The sequence below is a fragment of the Dermacentor andersoni genome, chromosome 5 (assembly GCF_023375885.2).
Source record: "Dermacentor andersoni chromosome 5, qqDerAnde1_hic_scaffold, whole genome shotgun sequence".
Lineage (NCBI taxonomy): Eukaryota > Metazoa > Arthropoda > Arachnida > Ixodida > Ixodidae > Dermacentor > Dermacentor andersoni.
In genome coordinates, this window is record NC_092818.1 from 189,848,464 (window position 1) to 189,865,458 (window position 16,995).

General features: G+C 48.4%; 1 protein-coding gene and 2 long non-coding RNA genes across 5 annotated transcripts in view; 2 read left to right on the plus strand and 1 right to left on the minus strand.

The window, feature by feature from the left end:
- LOC126532330 (transcriptional regulator Erg-like) overlaps window positions 1–12,768 on the minus strand; it is a 54,583-nt gene extending 41,815 nt beyond the window's left edge. For both annotated transcript variants that reach the window (XM_050180039.2, XM_050180040.2), the window contains exon 1: window positions 9,113–12,768. In XM_050180039.2, the coding sequence (XP_050035996.1) occupies window positions 9,113–9,992 (880 nt within the window). In that variant the 5' untranslated portion in view covers window positions 9,993–12,768. The remainder of the gene's footprint in view (window positions 1–9,112) is intronic.
- Window positions 1–16,995, plus strand: part of LOC129385176 (uncharacterized) — a 288,497-nt gene that overhangs the window by 212,072 nt on the left and 59,430 nt on the right. The gene's annotated exons all lie outside the window — the stretch shown is intronic.
- On the plus strand, window positions 9,903–15,755 carry LOC129385177 (uncharacterized). Its single transcript, XR_008612768.1, has 2 exons — window positions 9,903–9,993; window positions 13,232–15,755. It is a non-coding gene; the product is annotated as an uncharacterized lncRNA (long non-coding RNA).

Consider the following 16,995-nt stretch of genomic DNA (forward strand, 5'->3'; position numbering starts at 1 on the left):
TGCAACGCATCCTCCCACGCTGATGCGTTCGGAGGGCGCCTGGGGAACAGGGTCATTTCGCACGCTCCCCGGCCACTGCGCCGGGGGCAGCGACGAAACCACCGGACGAGTCTCGCTGCTGCAGAGGTGAAAGTCGGGAGCGCGCGCAAAGGAACGACGCGGCTCGGTCCAAGAACGGCGCAGCCTCAGAGTCAGGGGTGCGGCCGGAGAACCGTCTAGATGGACGTTTGAGCGTGAGAAAAGAATGCGCATTGTGTGAAAGACCGGCCTCCGCGTCCGCATACAGCGCGCGCGGCCAGTTTGAATCAGTGGGTAGGTATGCGGGGAATGAAATGATGTGCGTCTCCTGCCGGTTTAACGAAGAAGGCGTGCAGGGAAGAGAAAGAGCAAACAGAAAACGCTTTTGAGCTGTGCAAAGCTGATCAGTGATACCGACGTAGTCGTTTCCTCCCAAATGTCCGCCGCTCAACTTCTCAATCAATTAATGTCTGGATGGAATAGCGGGTTGTGACAGTGCACTTCGATCCGTTTGAACGACCAGCAAGCCACTGCCGGCAGCGAAAAATGCATCATTGTTTATGTTGACGTTGTTAATGCCGTTGTTGCTTGCCCTAAGTAGAGGTCACTCTCAGGACTCCGTACTTTTGTCCGCACGAAATTTGTCCGTCGTGTCGGTATTTATACTCTCGTAACACTAAAATATGAAGCAAAGTATTGTTCATCAGCGTAGCCTTTTGGGCTTGTTGTTGCTCATAGCCTCAGATTTCAGAATATGTTTCGCTAAACACTAATACACAACTACTCAAGTCAGGACAGAAGGACGAGACGACAGGGTTCTTACACTCCAGCATGTAACACCAATCTCTTCTTTTTTCTCTTTCTTTATAATTTGTTTTTCTTTCTTTGCAGTGTGACAGAGTGTTTATGAAATAAATATACGATTTCACACCACATGCTTCGACGTCACAAGCTTGTAGAAGCCAGTTACGAAAGGAGAAAAATCCGTTCAAAAATTTCGATACAGTAGCTTTTAGCTGTGTCGATGCTGCATCGAACCTTGCCGACGTTACATTTAGGTCGCCCCATACCTACAAGGGCTGACATTTTCCTCCTTTGCCCGTAGAGAATCCTTTGCCACTCGCCTACAATTATAAGTATAGCCTGCAAAGACTACTTTCGTTACTTTTTTCAATAGCTTGCCTCAAGAGGCGAGCTTTGAAAAAAAAAAAAGTTAGAAAAAACATGTTCGGTCTCCTTCCCTGCTGCACTGGCCGTGCCTTTCCCCGTATAGGACGGGGAAGACGGTTTCTCCGCGTAATCTCGACCACGCGAAGCCAAGTGCTCGGGGATGAATCACGACGGAGTGACCTCGTTACAGGCGGCAACGTGACAGACGTCGAATCTACAAGCAGACCACAGGTGATGGCGCGGCAACCGTTCGTCCACGCGAAAGTGGCACGAGTTTGCACGGTTAGGGTGACGCTGAATACGTGTGCGCCGGCACCGCCGCCATGCCTCCAGGCACGAGGCAGGGCCAAGGATAGGAGCGCCGCGTGAGCTCACGATGCGGCGATAAAGCCCCGTGCCGCAGCTCTGACTCAGAGGCGCATGATCGGGGGCCCACCGGGAGCGCGGCGGAGCGGGGTAAGAGGAATGGCAGGGCCGGCAGAACCTAGCGCGCCTGCTGCCGCGCGAACGGCATCTGAATATCAAGCAGCGTGAGATTAGCTGCCGTTGCTGGTGGCGCATTCCTCTATGTAGGTACTATCCTAGTTACGAGTAAGGGTAGAAAGGCTAGCGCGCTGGGCGATCGTACAAACTGATACTGAAGACAGCGTAAGACGAAGACAAAAAAGGTACGCGTCTGGCATGCACTTGTTGTATGCGCTCTTGAAAAGCTGCGCCAGTGCAATATCTAGACGTGCACAAAAAAAAAAGAAACATCCCCCACGTACCCTGCACTTAAGATTGCATGTACTCTTGGCGTCTAATAAACAAAAAAAAAACCCTATTCCAGATTAAAACAGCAATTACTCCAGAAGAGCAAATTCAGTTGACGACGCGTGACAATTATCGCGTCGAGTGGTATCTCAGTTTGCTTCAAAAATTTAGTGATTTAACGCGCTGACCCGCCGTGGTTGCCCAGTGGCTATACGGTGTTGGGTTGCTGAGCACAAGGTCGCGGGATCGAATCCCGGCCACGGCGGCCGCATTTCGATAAGGGCGAAATGCGAAAACACCCGTGTATTTAGATTTAGGTGCACGTTAAAGAACTCCAGGTGGGCGAAATTTCCAGAGTCCTCCACCACGGCGTGCCTCATAATCAGAAAGTGGCTTTGGCACGTAAAGCCCCATAATCTTCTTTAACGCTCTGGAACGCGTATCAGGTGTCCCTTATTCACACAGCTTTTTCAGATTTAACATTGCCTGCTTAAAAAAAAAAAGGAAGAAGAAGAAGAGAGAGAGAGAGTAGCAAGCTACAGATAGCTGAGACTGACATATTGAAATATGATCAGAAGTCCGAACTTTGATGTAGTCGACGTGAAGTTAATTATTGAATAGCTAGGTGATCAAGCAGTACGATTTACGAAATAATTAGGACGCGAAGAATAGTTGGAGCTTGTGCAGTTGGCTGCTATCACCATACAGTTGGTCTCATCCACACGGAAAGCTTCGTTATTGTTTTTTCATGTCATTTGCTACTCCCTGTCGAAACGAGGTCGACAGCCGCAAGGAACTAAGCAATCTCCCCACCTCCCCTCCCTTTCATGAAACAAGGCCGAAATAGGTGCCAGAGTAATACGTCACGCTTCAGGAGAGACGCGGTTTTTCATTCATGCTCTCCGTGCGTAGTACTACAGAGCGAGGCACCTCCCCTTCGTGCACCAGTCCGTATTTTCCTGGAGACGGCGCCGCTGATTCAAGCGGCGGCAACGACAGTCTCTTTACTGCCGCGGTAGTGTGGAGAAACACTTTCCTTATTGTTACGGCGCCAAGTTTCTCGTGATTCATGCTGCCGCGGTGGCTGCCGTCCTCGCCTGGCGCGCCGCCGGTGCGCGGTCGCCTCTCTGACCGCTCGCCAGAGAGCGAGAGTAGTGTCGTCGGCTGCGATTACGATGTTTCGACAACGACGTGAAGTCGACGGGAGACGGTTATCCGCCAGCCATTAGAGGGAGATGAACGCCACGTCGCACACGAAAACACAGAGCACCATCCTTCCCACATCGCCCTTACTTACCGACACCATCATAGAGCGCCAGAGGTCAAACGAGACAAACAAGCGCGTCATGCCGCGTGTGTGTAATCGTGAACAGCACGACTCAATGAAGCAAATCTTGCATTGGAAAAATATTTATTTATTCTTTTTCTAACTGGTTCGTCGCGTGGTGCTGTAACTTACGATACGTCTTACCTCAGATGGTTCATTTTTACTTTTCTTCGTTTGCCGTCTCATACTCACCCCCCCCCCCCCCCCCCACCTCCTCTGTTCTCCATGCGAAGGTCCAGCAGCGTTTACGAAATTAGATTCGTTTCCCAGAAGCCGGCTCTCGCGCGCTCCAGCCGCCCACAGAAATCGCGTCGTCGCCGCGGTTCCCCGACGGAGGCGCTTGCTTGCTTTCCTGGAGAACGGAGAGATGCGCTCTCTTTCTCTCCGCTCTGTCGGGTAGAAAGAGGAAGAGCGCCAGCTCGTGCGTTTGTTAGCGTGCGTGGAATCGCGCATCGGCGGCGGGCGGCCCGCAACAAGTGTGCCACGCGGCAGGTGTATATGAATCGCATGCCGGCCGCGACGGCGCCTCTGGTCGCGGGGGCTCGGCGCGTGGTCGCGCGGCGCCTTTGTGCGCTTTTGCCCCCGATGCCCCCTCCACCTTTTCCTTGACGTGCGCTGGCGATGTTGGTGCGTAGGTCTGGCGGATGGTCTCGTCCACACCTTGTTATAAGGCGAGCGAACGGCTGGTCGGCGGCGTGTGGCGCTAGCTGGTACCTGATGCCAGGCTACGAGGAGGAAGCCGAGGGTCGGTGCCTGGTTGCGGACGCTCTCTTCTAAGGCACCGCCAAGACGGACGGCGCCCGTCCGGGCGGCGACGGGCTAATTGCGTCCGCTATGCGAGCGGCGACCACGAGGCCGACTTGGCTGGATGATGCGAAGGCAACTCGGAACGTCTTGCTCTCAACGGGAGAAAGTAATGAATAAGGCGTAGAGTTTCAAGAAATCTACGCTGGCACGATTACTTCCACTGCTCGTGAACGGGAAGAAGAAGAAAGGATTTGAGAGAAACCTCGGAGAGTGAAAGCGAGAGAGTTCCTAATGGTTGTGGCGTATATAGTTTGCCGGCGGGCGGCGTTCCTTGTTTTCTTGCTTCGTCCAAGCACTATTTCTACTGGCCGACGTTTCTACCTGTTAGTGAAGGAACGGAAGCTCAGGCGGCTCTCCTTTTCGCAAAGCGACGTGTAATCAGGCGCGACAGTTTACAGGTCGGCACATGCCTCGCGGGCAACTGTTAACCGGTAGTTAAGGCGGCCAGGCTAACGGCCCTTCTTTCTCCGCTTTTGCTCTTTCCCGTTTTCGATGCGAATCGTTGTACAAGTCCGGCAAAAAGAAAGACGAGGTAAATAGCCAACTGTACACGGGTCATTGGCTTTCTTGAAAGTAGCAACAGTATCGCCGTCTTCTCTCCAAGAAAAAGCGAAGGAAACTGCTGCTTTCAACAAGATGAAGCAACGCAAGAAAAATAAGAAGCTGAGGGACTTGAACTGTTCATGTGGTCAAGAAGTAACATTCACTACCTGCTGGAGCGACATCACAGCTGAATATGTTCCTTCATGGGCGCTTACTCACCATTTAGATTTACGTGCACGTTAAAGAACGGCCAGGTGGTCCAAATTTACGGAGTCCCCTACTACGGCGTGCCTCATAATCAGAAAGTGATTTTGGCACGTAAAACCTCATAATTGAATTTAATTTTTAACAAAAAGTTGTCTTAATGTTGACAGCAATGTTCCCTTGATTGTAGTCTGGACTATCCATGTTAATAGCCAAACAAAGAGTGCCTGGCGCCGTCTCTCGGTGTTAGTGCCTCGTTTTATGCCGATGTTTCATTGTTATTTGTAGATATATGAAATAACGCGCGCTTTCCTCAGGCGAACTCGCTCAGGCCCTCCGCGTGCGTACGCGAGCTCACCGCGGCTTTCATCCCCTCCCCTCCTTCCCTCTCTCTTATCTTTCTGTTCCCTATTTCCCGTCGCCCAGAGCATGGTAGCCAACCAGACGCATTTCTGGTTAACATCCCTGCCTTCTCTGTTTATTTTCTTCTCCTCCTTCGGCTGGATAATTCGAAGAGGTCGACGTTACTTACAGTAGAAGCCAGAATGCATACTTCACTAATTAACAAAGTTTCACTAATCAACATTACTGTAGCACTCATGTTGTAGTGCACGAATTGAAGTTAGTGATTTCTCAAGGCACATCCATTTGGAATGGAGTTTGAAACTAGCTAAAATGAAACAAAATGAGCGCTGTCAAACTTGCAATAAATGTGCACTGTTTTCGCACTTGCTTTTTTAACAGAAAGCCTTTAGTTTTTATGCACTGAAGCTCAAAAATGACTGGACCACCAATGAATATTGTTCTCGAAATTCAAATATCTCGAAACGCTTACCTGTCATCCTCAGAATTTCTTCCTAGTGGATATGACTTTGAAAGCCACCGGCTAGAATTCTTAAATTTCAATATGCGCCGTAAATTATTAGTTTAAAAGATAATTGGGAAATGTTGTCAATTAGTAAAATGTTCACTTTGATTTCTCGAGCAAATAATGTCCGCCTCCGATCGTAATGTAGAATAAGTAGTTGAATTGTGTTACATGCCACAGTTGACTTTTCTTTTTTTAACTTTTAGCGATAAAAGAAAATAAAGAAGGAAACTCGTTTATTGTTTGTTTTTATTTCCTTGTTGCGTGACTTGCTCCATGGGTGATCTACAAGCTCTGAGACTTCTTTTTTAATATCGGCGAACTATTACGACAAACGTGAAAATTCACTCCAATTACTGCTTGACACAACTTTTGTATAGTCAGTATTGCACTACAGCTCCACGCATGACGCTTGGATACCTTAGAGGCCGTTCATTCATTCCCTTATCAATAGCTGTAGCAAACACGACATGCGTTATAGTTCCCAGATATGAACCTGACAGTCTAATCAGTATAGTTCTACTATACTGAATCCGAAGAAATAACAGACGTGAAAGCGGCCGTATTTCTTAGGATTCAGTGTAGAATTTCTATGAGTATAGAGTTTATACGTAGTCCAGACCTTCTTCAATTAATAGTGCTCTTGAAGGCCATAGTTGCAACTCAGCTCGTTTTATTGAATTATTATTATTATTATTATTATTATTATTATTATTCGAAACATATTACCACGCCTGCTCGCTTCACGAGGAGAGAAAAAGAAAGAGATAGGGTGGGGGTAGGGGAGAAGGATGTAAGTATAACATGTGACAATGTGGGCACTACAGGCGAAGGTGGAGTCCCGCTTAGTTAAGAAGAATTATAGGCCAGCCTACTTACAAATATTCTTTTCTAGTTTTGTCATCGTCCTACTTCTTGCAGATAGGAACACTTAGTAAACAATCGTGGTAACTGGCCAAGGCACGTATATTGTTGGTCGACTGCTTTCGGGGATACCACTTTCAGTGCGCGCTGATTGGTTCGCTAGCTAACGTGACGAAAATAGTTTCACTCCTCCCGTCAGTTAGTTTTATCGCACAGTTTTCGAGTGCATCGACAGCGAGCCTGTAGCTTAAGTGACGCGTCACTCAGACCCTGCAACGCGAAAGTTGACCGACGAGGGGAAGTTCAGCATGGTGGCGCACCTCCCGCGACGGATAAGTATACAACACAGATATCTTGCTTTGGAATGAAAATTACATGCAGAAAAACTTTTCTCGAGGTGGCTTGCCGCTTCGATTTTCAGTACTGTTGCGGCCATGAAATTAAGAATATTTGCTACATTTTCTTTGGGTTCCCGAAATACTCAGTAGTATGAAACCATAACCAAATAATTTAGGAAGAGTAGACCAAGTGCCCCTTCACTATACACAAAATTCTTGGACCGTGTTCCGGTAAAGTCAACTGCAGCAAAGGCATCTAAAAAATAAATGCAGATACGACGCACACGTTGAGATCTATGTGAAGCGAGGCTTAGACAATGCGGTTCATTAATGCTTTACAACTGAAGGCGATGCGTACAATTTTGCTTACTTTCATCCTATGCAACGTGTAATCTAATGGCATGTTTATGTCTATCCACCACAAAGGTCACAAATTTACTGTCATGCATTTATCATGTTTATGCACTGCGTCCCTCACAAGCTATGCCGAAGCGCAAACTCCAAATCAGGTTGATGCAATGTGTGCGACGTAAACGCAGCGATGTCAAGAGGACGAATGCGATGTATGATGCGTGTTGAGGGTACAATGACGATCACAGGCGTGTGCACAGAAAATTACGTCACGTATCAAGCGACATTTATGGATTCTGTATACCTCTTGTGTCACAGTGGGACATGCCCATTCTGGAGGACTGGCCAAGAGCGGACACACACCCATGGCACATAGCGAATGGCTAATTGTAAATAAATAAATCATGGAATCTGCGCAAGATGATTCACCGTTTCATCAAGAAATCGGTGTGCTTCAAAGAACTCTGTGAGCCGAAATTATATGTCCAGGTTTTATGTGGCAATCGTAGTGGGACATGCCCATTCTGGAGGATTGACCAAGGACGGGGATACAACCAGTGGCGCATACTGAGTGGCAAAATTAAAGAAAGTAAAATAAATCAAATAACCCATTAAATGTATCTCACCATTCCACTAACAGATCGGTGTGCTTTGACATGCTTATGAGGCGACGTTATATGTTCATGTTTTTTGTGCAGGAAGATATATTTATTTTTTTGTGATGCAGAACACAGGTGCGAATACTTGGTTAGCATACAAGGGTTGCATAGGCCACTTCGCTGCTAGTTTCATTTAACCTTTTTATGTGTATCAACAGATACGTATATCCGCCTAGACAGCGACCAACCCAGCACCACCCAACATCCAGTGAGCCACGCAAAACCCAGAAAAATAGGCTAGGAAAGGTTCGCTTTAGTAAACAGTGAACCCTGAGACATCATAGGAGAAATAATTATCATGTTAACTTCAAAAGGTAGAAGTAATAAAGTAAAAGGAAATGAAAGTGAACGAAAAGCTAACTTGCCGTAGCTGGGAGCCGAACTCACACTTTCCGCATTACGCGTGCAGTGCTTTACCGATTACACTAGCGCGGCGCCATCTTCTCTTCCACTTCTGTGGGTGTTCGTATACGTGGGCAAGGTTAGCTTTGGGAGTGTTAGCCAGCGCCCCTCACAGTCAAGGCGCCTGTTTAACCATATGCGTCACGCAGTGTACGTGAGCTTAGGAGCTGGCAATTGGCCAATAAAACCTCGCATGCTTGAGCGAAAACAATAAGGGCATCTGTCGGTCTTTGCTAGTCGCGACCATACGTAGAAACATACAATGAAGCCAAAGAACGCAAAATCGTCATGCTTAGTTCAAATGTAGAAATAATAAAGTAAACGAAAATGAAAGCGGATAAGGTGGTAGCCGAACCTACCGTATTCCGCATTTCACGCATTGGCTATAGTGACGCAAACGTTCTTTGTCGCGTGGCCGCGCTGCCCATTTAAGCTGCCATATCCCCCTTTGACTCGGGCGCTCACTGACGACATCTCACTCGTCGGTTCAGTAAAGGGAACATACAACAACGTCGACCAACGGGGCGGCTTTCGTAGTCATCCGATGGCTCATACTCACGCGCCCAATGCTGACTCACGATTAGACTCCTCACCACGTGCAAGTCAGGTCCAACTTCGCGTCCGCGTTGCCTGAATTATACATGCGTATATTGTTTTTGTTTTGGCTCGGAGGCGGCGGCTTCGGGGAAAATCAGCGGTGGCTACGGTTCCCGCAGGACCACGAATTGCGTGACCGCGCGGGCTCCCCCGCGGCCAGCCGTTGCGATTAGAACCGTTTAGAGGAAGCAGCGGAAGCGGGCACTCTCACCTGTGGGCAGCCACACTTCCGCTTTCTCCGTCTCGGATTCGGCACTCTCTTCCCGGTCAGGAGTCACTGTCTCCGAGAAGCTCACCGTCGACGCCGTGGAAACATCGGGCACGGCAGCGTCAGGAGACACCGACGTTCCGTTGACGCCGACGGCGGCGGCGACCGGCGCCGCTTGGTTGGCGGCGTCTTCGAAAACGCCGCTCCGGCTCCCCGAGTTCCGGCGGCGCCGCTCGGCTGATTCACGTCCGGCAGCTGAATCAGCCGCCGCCGCGTCGGCCGGTGACGCGGAAGGCCAGCTCTTCACAGAGACGGCGACGTCTTCGATTGCCCACTCGTCGTGCTCTCCTGGCGAGCAGGCCAAGCTCTCCGGCGATGTTCGCCTCTCTTCTGGTGTCTCGAACCCGCAGCAGCGCGACGCAGCGTGCTCGAGGGAGCCGTCGTCGTACATGTGCGGCGACGAATCCTGGCGGGCTTTCCCACCCACTCCTGGCACCAAGTTCGTCATCTCTTCGACGGGCTGCTGAAGCGGCACATCGCGCGCTGTCCGGAGCTGGAGCCATTCCACCGAGCCATCGACAATTCCTGGCGAAGAGGCTGCCGTGGCGCTGCGTTGCTGCACCTCTCGCTGCGGCTGTTCGGCCGAAGTCGTCTGCGGCTCAGCCAAGAGGTCGGTCTGCGAAGTCAGCTTGAGGTCTTCCGCAAGGTAAAGTGGCTTAAAAAAGGACTCGAAGACGTCGACCTCGAACATGGGCTGCTTCCCAAGTGTCGGCGCCATCGTCACGGGAGGCAACCGGAAGTCGGGCCAGTTGTGCCCTCCGGAGTGGGCGCCGTGTTCGTACGGAGGTGTGGGTATGGTGCTCACGAAGTTTGCGTCCTGCATGGTGAGCGGCGTCTCTCGCGGTGCCGTTTTGCTCGATCCACTTGAGTGCTTTTCACGAACAGTGGGTCTACGCGCTTAGTTTGGGGTCATTCTCCCGTACGACATACGGTAAGCGTTATTACATTCTTGCTTCCTTCGGTGACCCCCTTGTTGCAGTGTTTGTCCTACCGTACCGTGTTCTTAGAGTCTTCAACTGAAAAGAACGGAAGAAGAGCAGGTTTATTTTTACTGCTCATGCAGATGGGGTGGTAATGCAAGGTGAAATTGCGTGCTTAATGAAATGTATTAAATACTAAGCTATACTGCCGACTTCATCTTTGTTTTCGCTCGTCCGCTTCATGGCATTATCGAACAGATAAGGTTCGTATTGAAAAGTATCCCGCAATATTCCTCTTTATTTATAGGAACATATTACCTGGCAGTGGGACCATTGTCCAAGATCACTAAGTGCAGAAGTCAGTAACGCTGTCCTGTAAGACTGTTTTTCAACCACAAGCTCTAGTGCAGACTAAATTTATCCCTCTATTTTATAAGCGCCATCTTCAGAGCGCACCTCTTGCTAGAGGTTTTCTAAATAATGAGAGCAACCACTGGAAGTTGATCGTTTTATTAAACCTAAACGTAACAAAAAGCTCCTTTAGTTTCAGTTGGTCATTTTGGGGGCTTATAGAAGACGCTGCTTCGTGTTGCCGACCGCGATACAAGGCAATCTAGAAATGGTAAGTCTTCCATAAATCCTGTCTGGAAATACTAAATAAACTGTGCAACAAGACCACGTGTGAGGATACCGTCAAGAATTTTTGGTTTGATTTTTTTAACACGAAAAACAGTGAATTTAATTCGCACTATTCCCTCAACATCCAACACCCTGGCTATGAGTGCATGTACTCATGCACTGTTATCGTATCAAATATGTATATTATGGCAGCTATAGGTAGTTCTAAAAGAAATTTATGATAAAGCTTCTGCGTAATTTTGTACAGGATACTAGTTGTTGTCGATATTGATGTTGCTGCTATTATTTCTATAAGTCTGAAAAATGTCTATTTGAAGCAGAGAGTGGCGAATACAGCAAACTGAAATATGATTGCGCACGAGCATGTAATGCGTTCATTCGTACGATTCAATGAATGGCATATTTCCCCACCAGTCCAAGGTATCACTGCCTTGAAAATGAAATTCAGCGACGGCTCAAGCAGTGTTGTTAATCGTTTCGTCGTTTAAGGTAATGATAAATTAAAGCGAACTCCCATGTAATAAAATACTACACTGTAAAGGACACTTCGCTTCTTTTTCTCGCACATTTCGCAAGAGTGTGTACAAGAATCAAAATCCACACATTCACTGAATACGAAACTCTTACAGTTAAGTAGACGAAAAAAGGTTGTTTAACCGTTCATTCATGCAAGAGGAACGTTAACGTTGTAAAACGTTCCAAACAATCTTGCGAAAAAGGTGCGGGAAACGTAAGCCGACTACGGCAGAGTCCGCCAGTTTATTGGCGACTCTTTATTAACGATCATGAACTTCTGGTGATGCAATGAACATGCACGAACAACTATTGCTTTCGTTTTGTCTTGACACGGTGACCATGTGGTAACGTCGCAATGTACACGTTACCACACATGCGAGTCACAACTGTTTCAAGTCCGTGTTCATTTACGAGCTATGCAGAAAGCTTCGGCGAAAATACACCTTTTCGAAAATAATCAGCAAGTGGTGGAGTTCGACATGCACTGCGTTCGTCAGAAATGTTTCCCACTAGCGCGCTCTTTCGCAACCATTCTCAAGTGCTGAATTATCACGAGTTATCGATTTCCACACTCTTGAGCTGTTGCTCCTTATTAACGTTTCTGTTAATGCGATGACCGAATCCAGCGTACAATGTTAGGCAACCCTAATTCCAGTGACTGTAGAGAACAAACGAGCACAATAGTTCTTAAGTAAAAAAAAAAAACCGCTGGCAATGCCAAGCGCCAATTCGAGATCAAAGTTGGCGCAATAAATCAGTGAGATGGTAGTGCCTAGTGAGCACGGTGTTTAGAAAGCTGAAATCGCACTGTCTCTCCGCACTACAGCGATAAGAAAAAGCAATATTTTACCGGGTGCTGCACGTTGATATCAGAGGCACATGTTGCGCTGAGTACGAGTATCCACAGCGATGGGCCCCTTCGCAGGCAAACACTGCTTCGACGCACGTGGTCCACACCGCACACGCCATGGAAAGCCAACTGATTTGAACCGGAGGCGCGCTTTTTTTTCGACGTAGTTGCCGGCAGCTAATTTCACTACAGAGTTGTTCGAGAGAAGACAGCTCTGAGGAGGCAAGAAGGAGAGGTGCCGAGTGAGAGTGGCAAGAGAAAGGCCTGACGCTCTATTCCATGCACAAACACGCAAAAAGGGGAGTCCTTTGGCGCGATACTAGGAGGCAGCTAGGCAAAGAAAGGAATAAACTCTTAGAAGAACCCTCTCCGCCAAAAAGAATAATCTCTTAGAAGAACCCTCTCCGCCGATTTGGTTCGAGTGAGCTCCTCCTCGCATGGCCAGACAAACTCCGAGAGGGTGAAGGTCAGAAGTGCGAACACAAAAAGAAGCTACTCAGAGAAGCGGAGGACACGGGGTCTTACCACCTGACAGCCACACAGATACAAAATGGAAGTTTTTGACTCGCAGGAGGAGTTATTCGCGAATTCAAATTGCGCCTTCCTCCAATAAGCGCGGACCAATAAAGCGCGCACCCTGCACCCCCTTACGAGGAGCGAGGGAGCAGCGGGAAAGCGTTTTGGTGATGAGAGAAGGGGGGGGGGAGGGGGGTCGCACAATATCCACTTTGTAGCCGCCACACTCGGGGCCAAGCCAAGCCGAGCGTCGACGCGGGGGCAGCGTTTCAGAAGTGGGAGGTGGTAGCGAAAGGGAAGAAGCGAGGCGGGTCGTCCTCGAGCCTTATTATTGGCCGGCGCTCGCGGCGGGACAGCGTCGGGTGGGCTTTACAGCGATGCAGGTGAGGCGTTGGGGAAAGTACGCCCGCCGCTGCTTGGTGACGCACCAGTAAGTGCGCCGCCCCTCGCTCAAAAGAAAAGCACGGCCCGCGCAAGGAACGCGGCGTGTGCGTGCGCTTTGCGTGCGTGCCAAACTCCGTGGACCTTGCGCAAGACGCATGGGGCAGCCGAGGCTGCTGGCGCTGCCTTCTCATTTAGGCAACTGCGCATAATGCGAACCTTTATCTCTCCTCCTCGCAGCCCCGACTGAGAGGAACAGTGGCCCAGCAGCAACTGGCAGCACAAGCGCCACGTGCAGCTATGCTGTCGATGCCCGACAGCGGCTTCGGTGTGACGGCATGTTGACCAAACTGTGCGGTCGTTAATGTTCGCGCCACGTCGAAGGACGGATTCGTGGAAAAGTCTAAACGCCGAGAGAAGAGGACACGACTCGCGTTTTGCTCCCTCCCGCCTTCGCCTAGCATCTATAGCCATCCAATTGCTGCGCTACTTCTTTGTTCTTCCTACGTCAAACGATAACGGCGCGGTGCCTTTGACTACCTCGCCTCAGTGTTTGCGAGATCAAAGAAGACCTACCGATCGGCCTCCAGGGCACGCATCACCTAAAGCGAGCGGGAGCGACCTGCCGCTAAATGGCTCCATTACGATTCACGTGCACTAAGCCACGTAAAGTCCATATTGAAACAACCTGCGATGACTCTAGTTCTTACCGCATAAAAGAGCCGACATTCTCATTACGATTTCGTCTCCCTACACTGGTGCTCCGCATATGCAGGTTACCGGCGGCGCTATATAAAGAAACAGTCCATACTTGACGGTACTACCGACCAATGCTGATGATGAAGCGGAAATCAACAAGTGCGTCACTGAAAATTTCAGAGTTGTTAGGTTGAGATCCTGTCTGACAGCAAATGACTACTGCGGCATTTGGAAATGTATCCTTGTTGTTGTAAAAAAACAGATATCCGCTTGAAAATTGGTAGAGATTGACATACCGGCTGGCCTTGTCGTTATATTGAGCATTCCACTCTAGATCACATTATTTTTATGTTATTTTATGCTGTCTTGCCGCGTGTTTATCTATTTGAAGAAGTTACGAACAGGCCTCGGAGCCACTAAGCGACGTAAATTGCATAATTACCACATGGAGACGCAGCGCACAGCGAATATTGCTGATGTCACGAAATACATAGAACTGCTACGGCATCCTCGCGGGCCCTGTAAAGCCGTATTACGTATTTTGCCAAATTTGCTCAGATCCACGTCTGTCACTCGGTGTTCTAAGTGACTGTGGCACCGTCCCTGCTTGTACCATTTTGTGCCAATCTTCTCGTCCTTGTGACAATGGCCGCACCTCTTTCCAGAAATGGCCACCGCTGTGACCATAGTCTCCCGACTATCAACTACCGTTAGTGCAGAGTATTACTTGCTTTGAAAAGTAAAAAATTGACATCCACTCGAATGTAATAACACGAAGCTACAAAGAGAACCCGTGCGGGTTTCTCAAAAAGAAAGCTTCGCAGTTAAGGAAAAAGTCCTTCTGGTTCGGGATCCCGGACCAGGACGACTGAGATTATGTGCAAATGACATTCCAGAAATTTGCGTTGTCTTCTCCTTTGTTCACGGTCCAGCATGCAGGCGTTCTTGAACTGAACACACAGCTTGTTCCCGCCTCTCGCTGATATTTCGCACACGAAGAGATCTAAGCTAATAACGTCACTCGCGCGTCTCCCCTCGTGAAACGCGCTGGCAGAGGAGAAATTGAAAAAGAAAGAACTATAGTATCGAATGACTCGATTCTAGAAGCTTTTGCTGTTATTGTGTTGCTTCGAGTATTGTAAGGGATGAAAGAATGCGCGCATAGAAGGAGCCTGACAGGAGAAGTTGGGTGGCGCAAAGAAGCTGCGGCTAGGAAGAGAGAAGACGATGTCAGTTCACGCATGTGCGTACGTGCGTGCGCGCTGACCACAAACACCGTAAACAATATTTGGTTACACCCAGAGTTATTTCTCACCAAGCTGACCTGTTATTGCCGAAATGAACCTTGGGACGGGCAATAGGTTCGTCACCGTATTTCTGTTTACTCGCGCTTGCAAAAATGCCGTACCGAGCTTAGCATGTAACTCAGAAATTTTGGGTTTATTTATTTATTTATTTATTTATTTATTTATTTATTTATTTATTTATTTATTTATTTGCATATAAGCAACACACCTGAAGCTTGGCTTTTCTTGTCTATTCCCCCACTTTAAGGGCGCTGTCTTGCCGAATACACAACTCAGGCCATTGAGCATGTGCCACTGTATACATGTGCGTATGGAACACAACTTGGGCTGCTGCTTATATGCCAGCGGGTGTATGTATCTGCCCATTAATGGCCAATCTCCTAGAATGGGCACGTGCCAATGTGAGACAAAATGTACAGAAAGCTTTAAATGTATTAGATATGTGTCGTACTTCTCTGCACGACGCTTGTCATCCCCATTATTCCCTCGACGAGAATCGTACATCAGATTTCTCGTCACGACATCGCAGCCTAGATGTCTTACAGCACTGTACATCCACCTGATTTGGTGGATTCATTTCAGCCTATATAGCGTGTGAGTGACGCAGTGCATAAGCGTAAAAATTGTCTGTGATTAAAGCTGTGACCCTTGCGATGAATAAATAAATATTGCATGAGGTTGCACGCCGCATAGAATTACAGTAAACGATTGTACGTGTCGCTGTTGTATGGGATCTAATAAACATCGCTTGACTGAAACTTGCCTTCATATGGATTGCAGCATGTGCCTTGAATCTGCATATTGTGTTTGTGTGTGCTCTTTTTTTTGCATATATTAAACTTTTCCCGGATTGCATTGCGCATATTTTGCCTTGCGATATATCTTCATTCCTTAGTTGCAAGAACTGTCTTCACGTCCTTTTCGCAGAAACGCCGCCGATCACCAAAGGGTGTTGTCCTTCGTAACAAACTGTCACATGTTTACGGAAGCTGCCAGCGACTAACTTTCCTGCTGGGTGAACGCGCCATATTAAACGTTCTCAGTTTACACGCGGAATAATTTCGTGATTTTCACCCTTACAGAAATTTAATATTGGAATGACGCGATGTTTTGGCGATGAACACGGTGCTGCTACAGATTGGAGGAAACCACCCAAAACGAGTGAGAGTCATGGCTGTGCTGGTTGACCCAATAGGCGGGAGTGCTCAGACACTGAGGATATTGCGAAAGAGAACCTCTGCATAAACCATCTTATTTTGAAGCGAACGTTCAGTCTGACATCTAGAAGAAGACACATACAGTGCGCGAACGAGCTGACACAAGGTGAACCCGCAAATGTTCTGTCGTGTCTCACAAAAAGTCGCTGCAGTAGGGTTCTAAAGTGCTGGTCGCACGTCATTGGCTGAGGCCAACTGCAAGATCTTGGACCGCTTAAAAACCCTATTTTAAAATAGCGCAGTCTCCGTGCAAAATATTACGTTTGAAATGCTAGTGGGTGCTTCAAGAAAATTTTGCAAAGATATAAATGTTTGAAAGTGAATAAAAAAAGAACGAGAATTGCTGCTATTACCGCTCGCCGAAAGTAACGCATGACCCAGAACACATATCTCCTGGGCATAACCTCCAAAATTATGCGCGGTGCACTGAAAAATCTTGGAGGCGGCGTTCTGGGATTGACGCCATATCCACTGACCATCACCGGCACGCGTCATTTGCATAGTTGGATACTTCAAGGCTGCTAATAGGAAAATTAGACAATGACCAGCCTTTAAGCACATTGTAAGACATGCTGTGTATATGTCGACGTCTGCGCCAAACTACACCACAACCAAACATTGATCTGCGGCGTACTAGTATCCAGAAAAGGGCGTAGAGAGGAACAAACGGCGATACTGTCGCCCACGAAATTCCATCGCACGCGCTATACTGCCGATACAAAGCGGCCAAGTCCCCAAGCACCTGACATGGAATGCAGTCGTGACTGGCTGTAAAGGATGT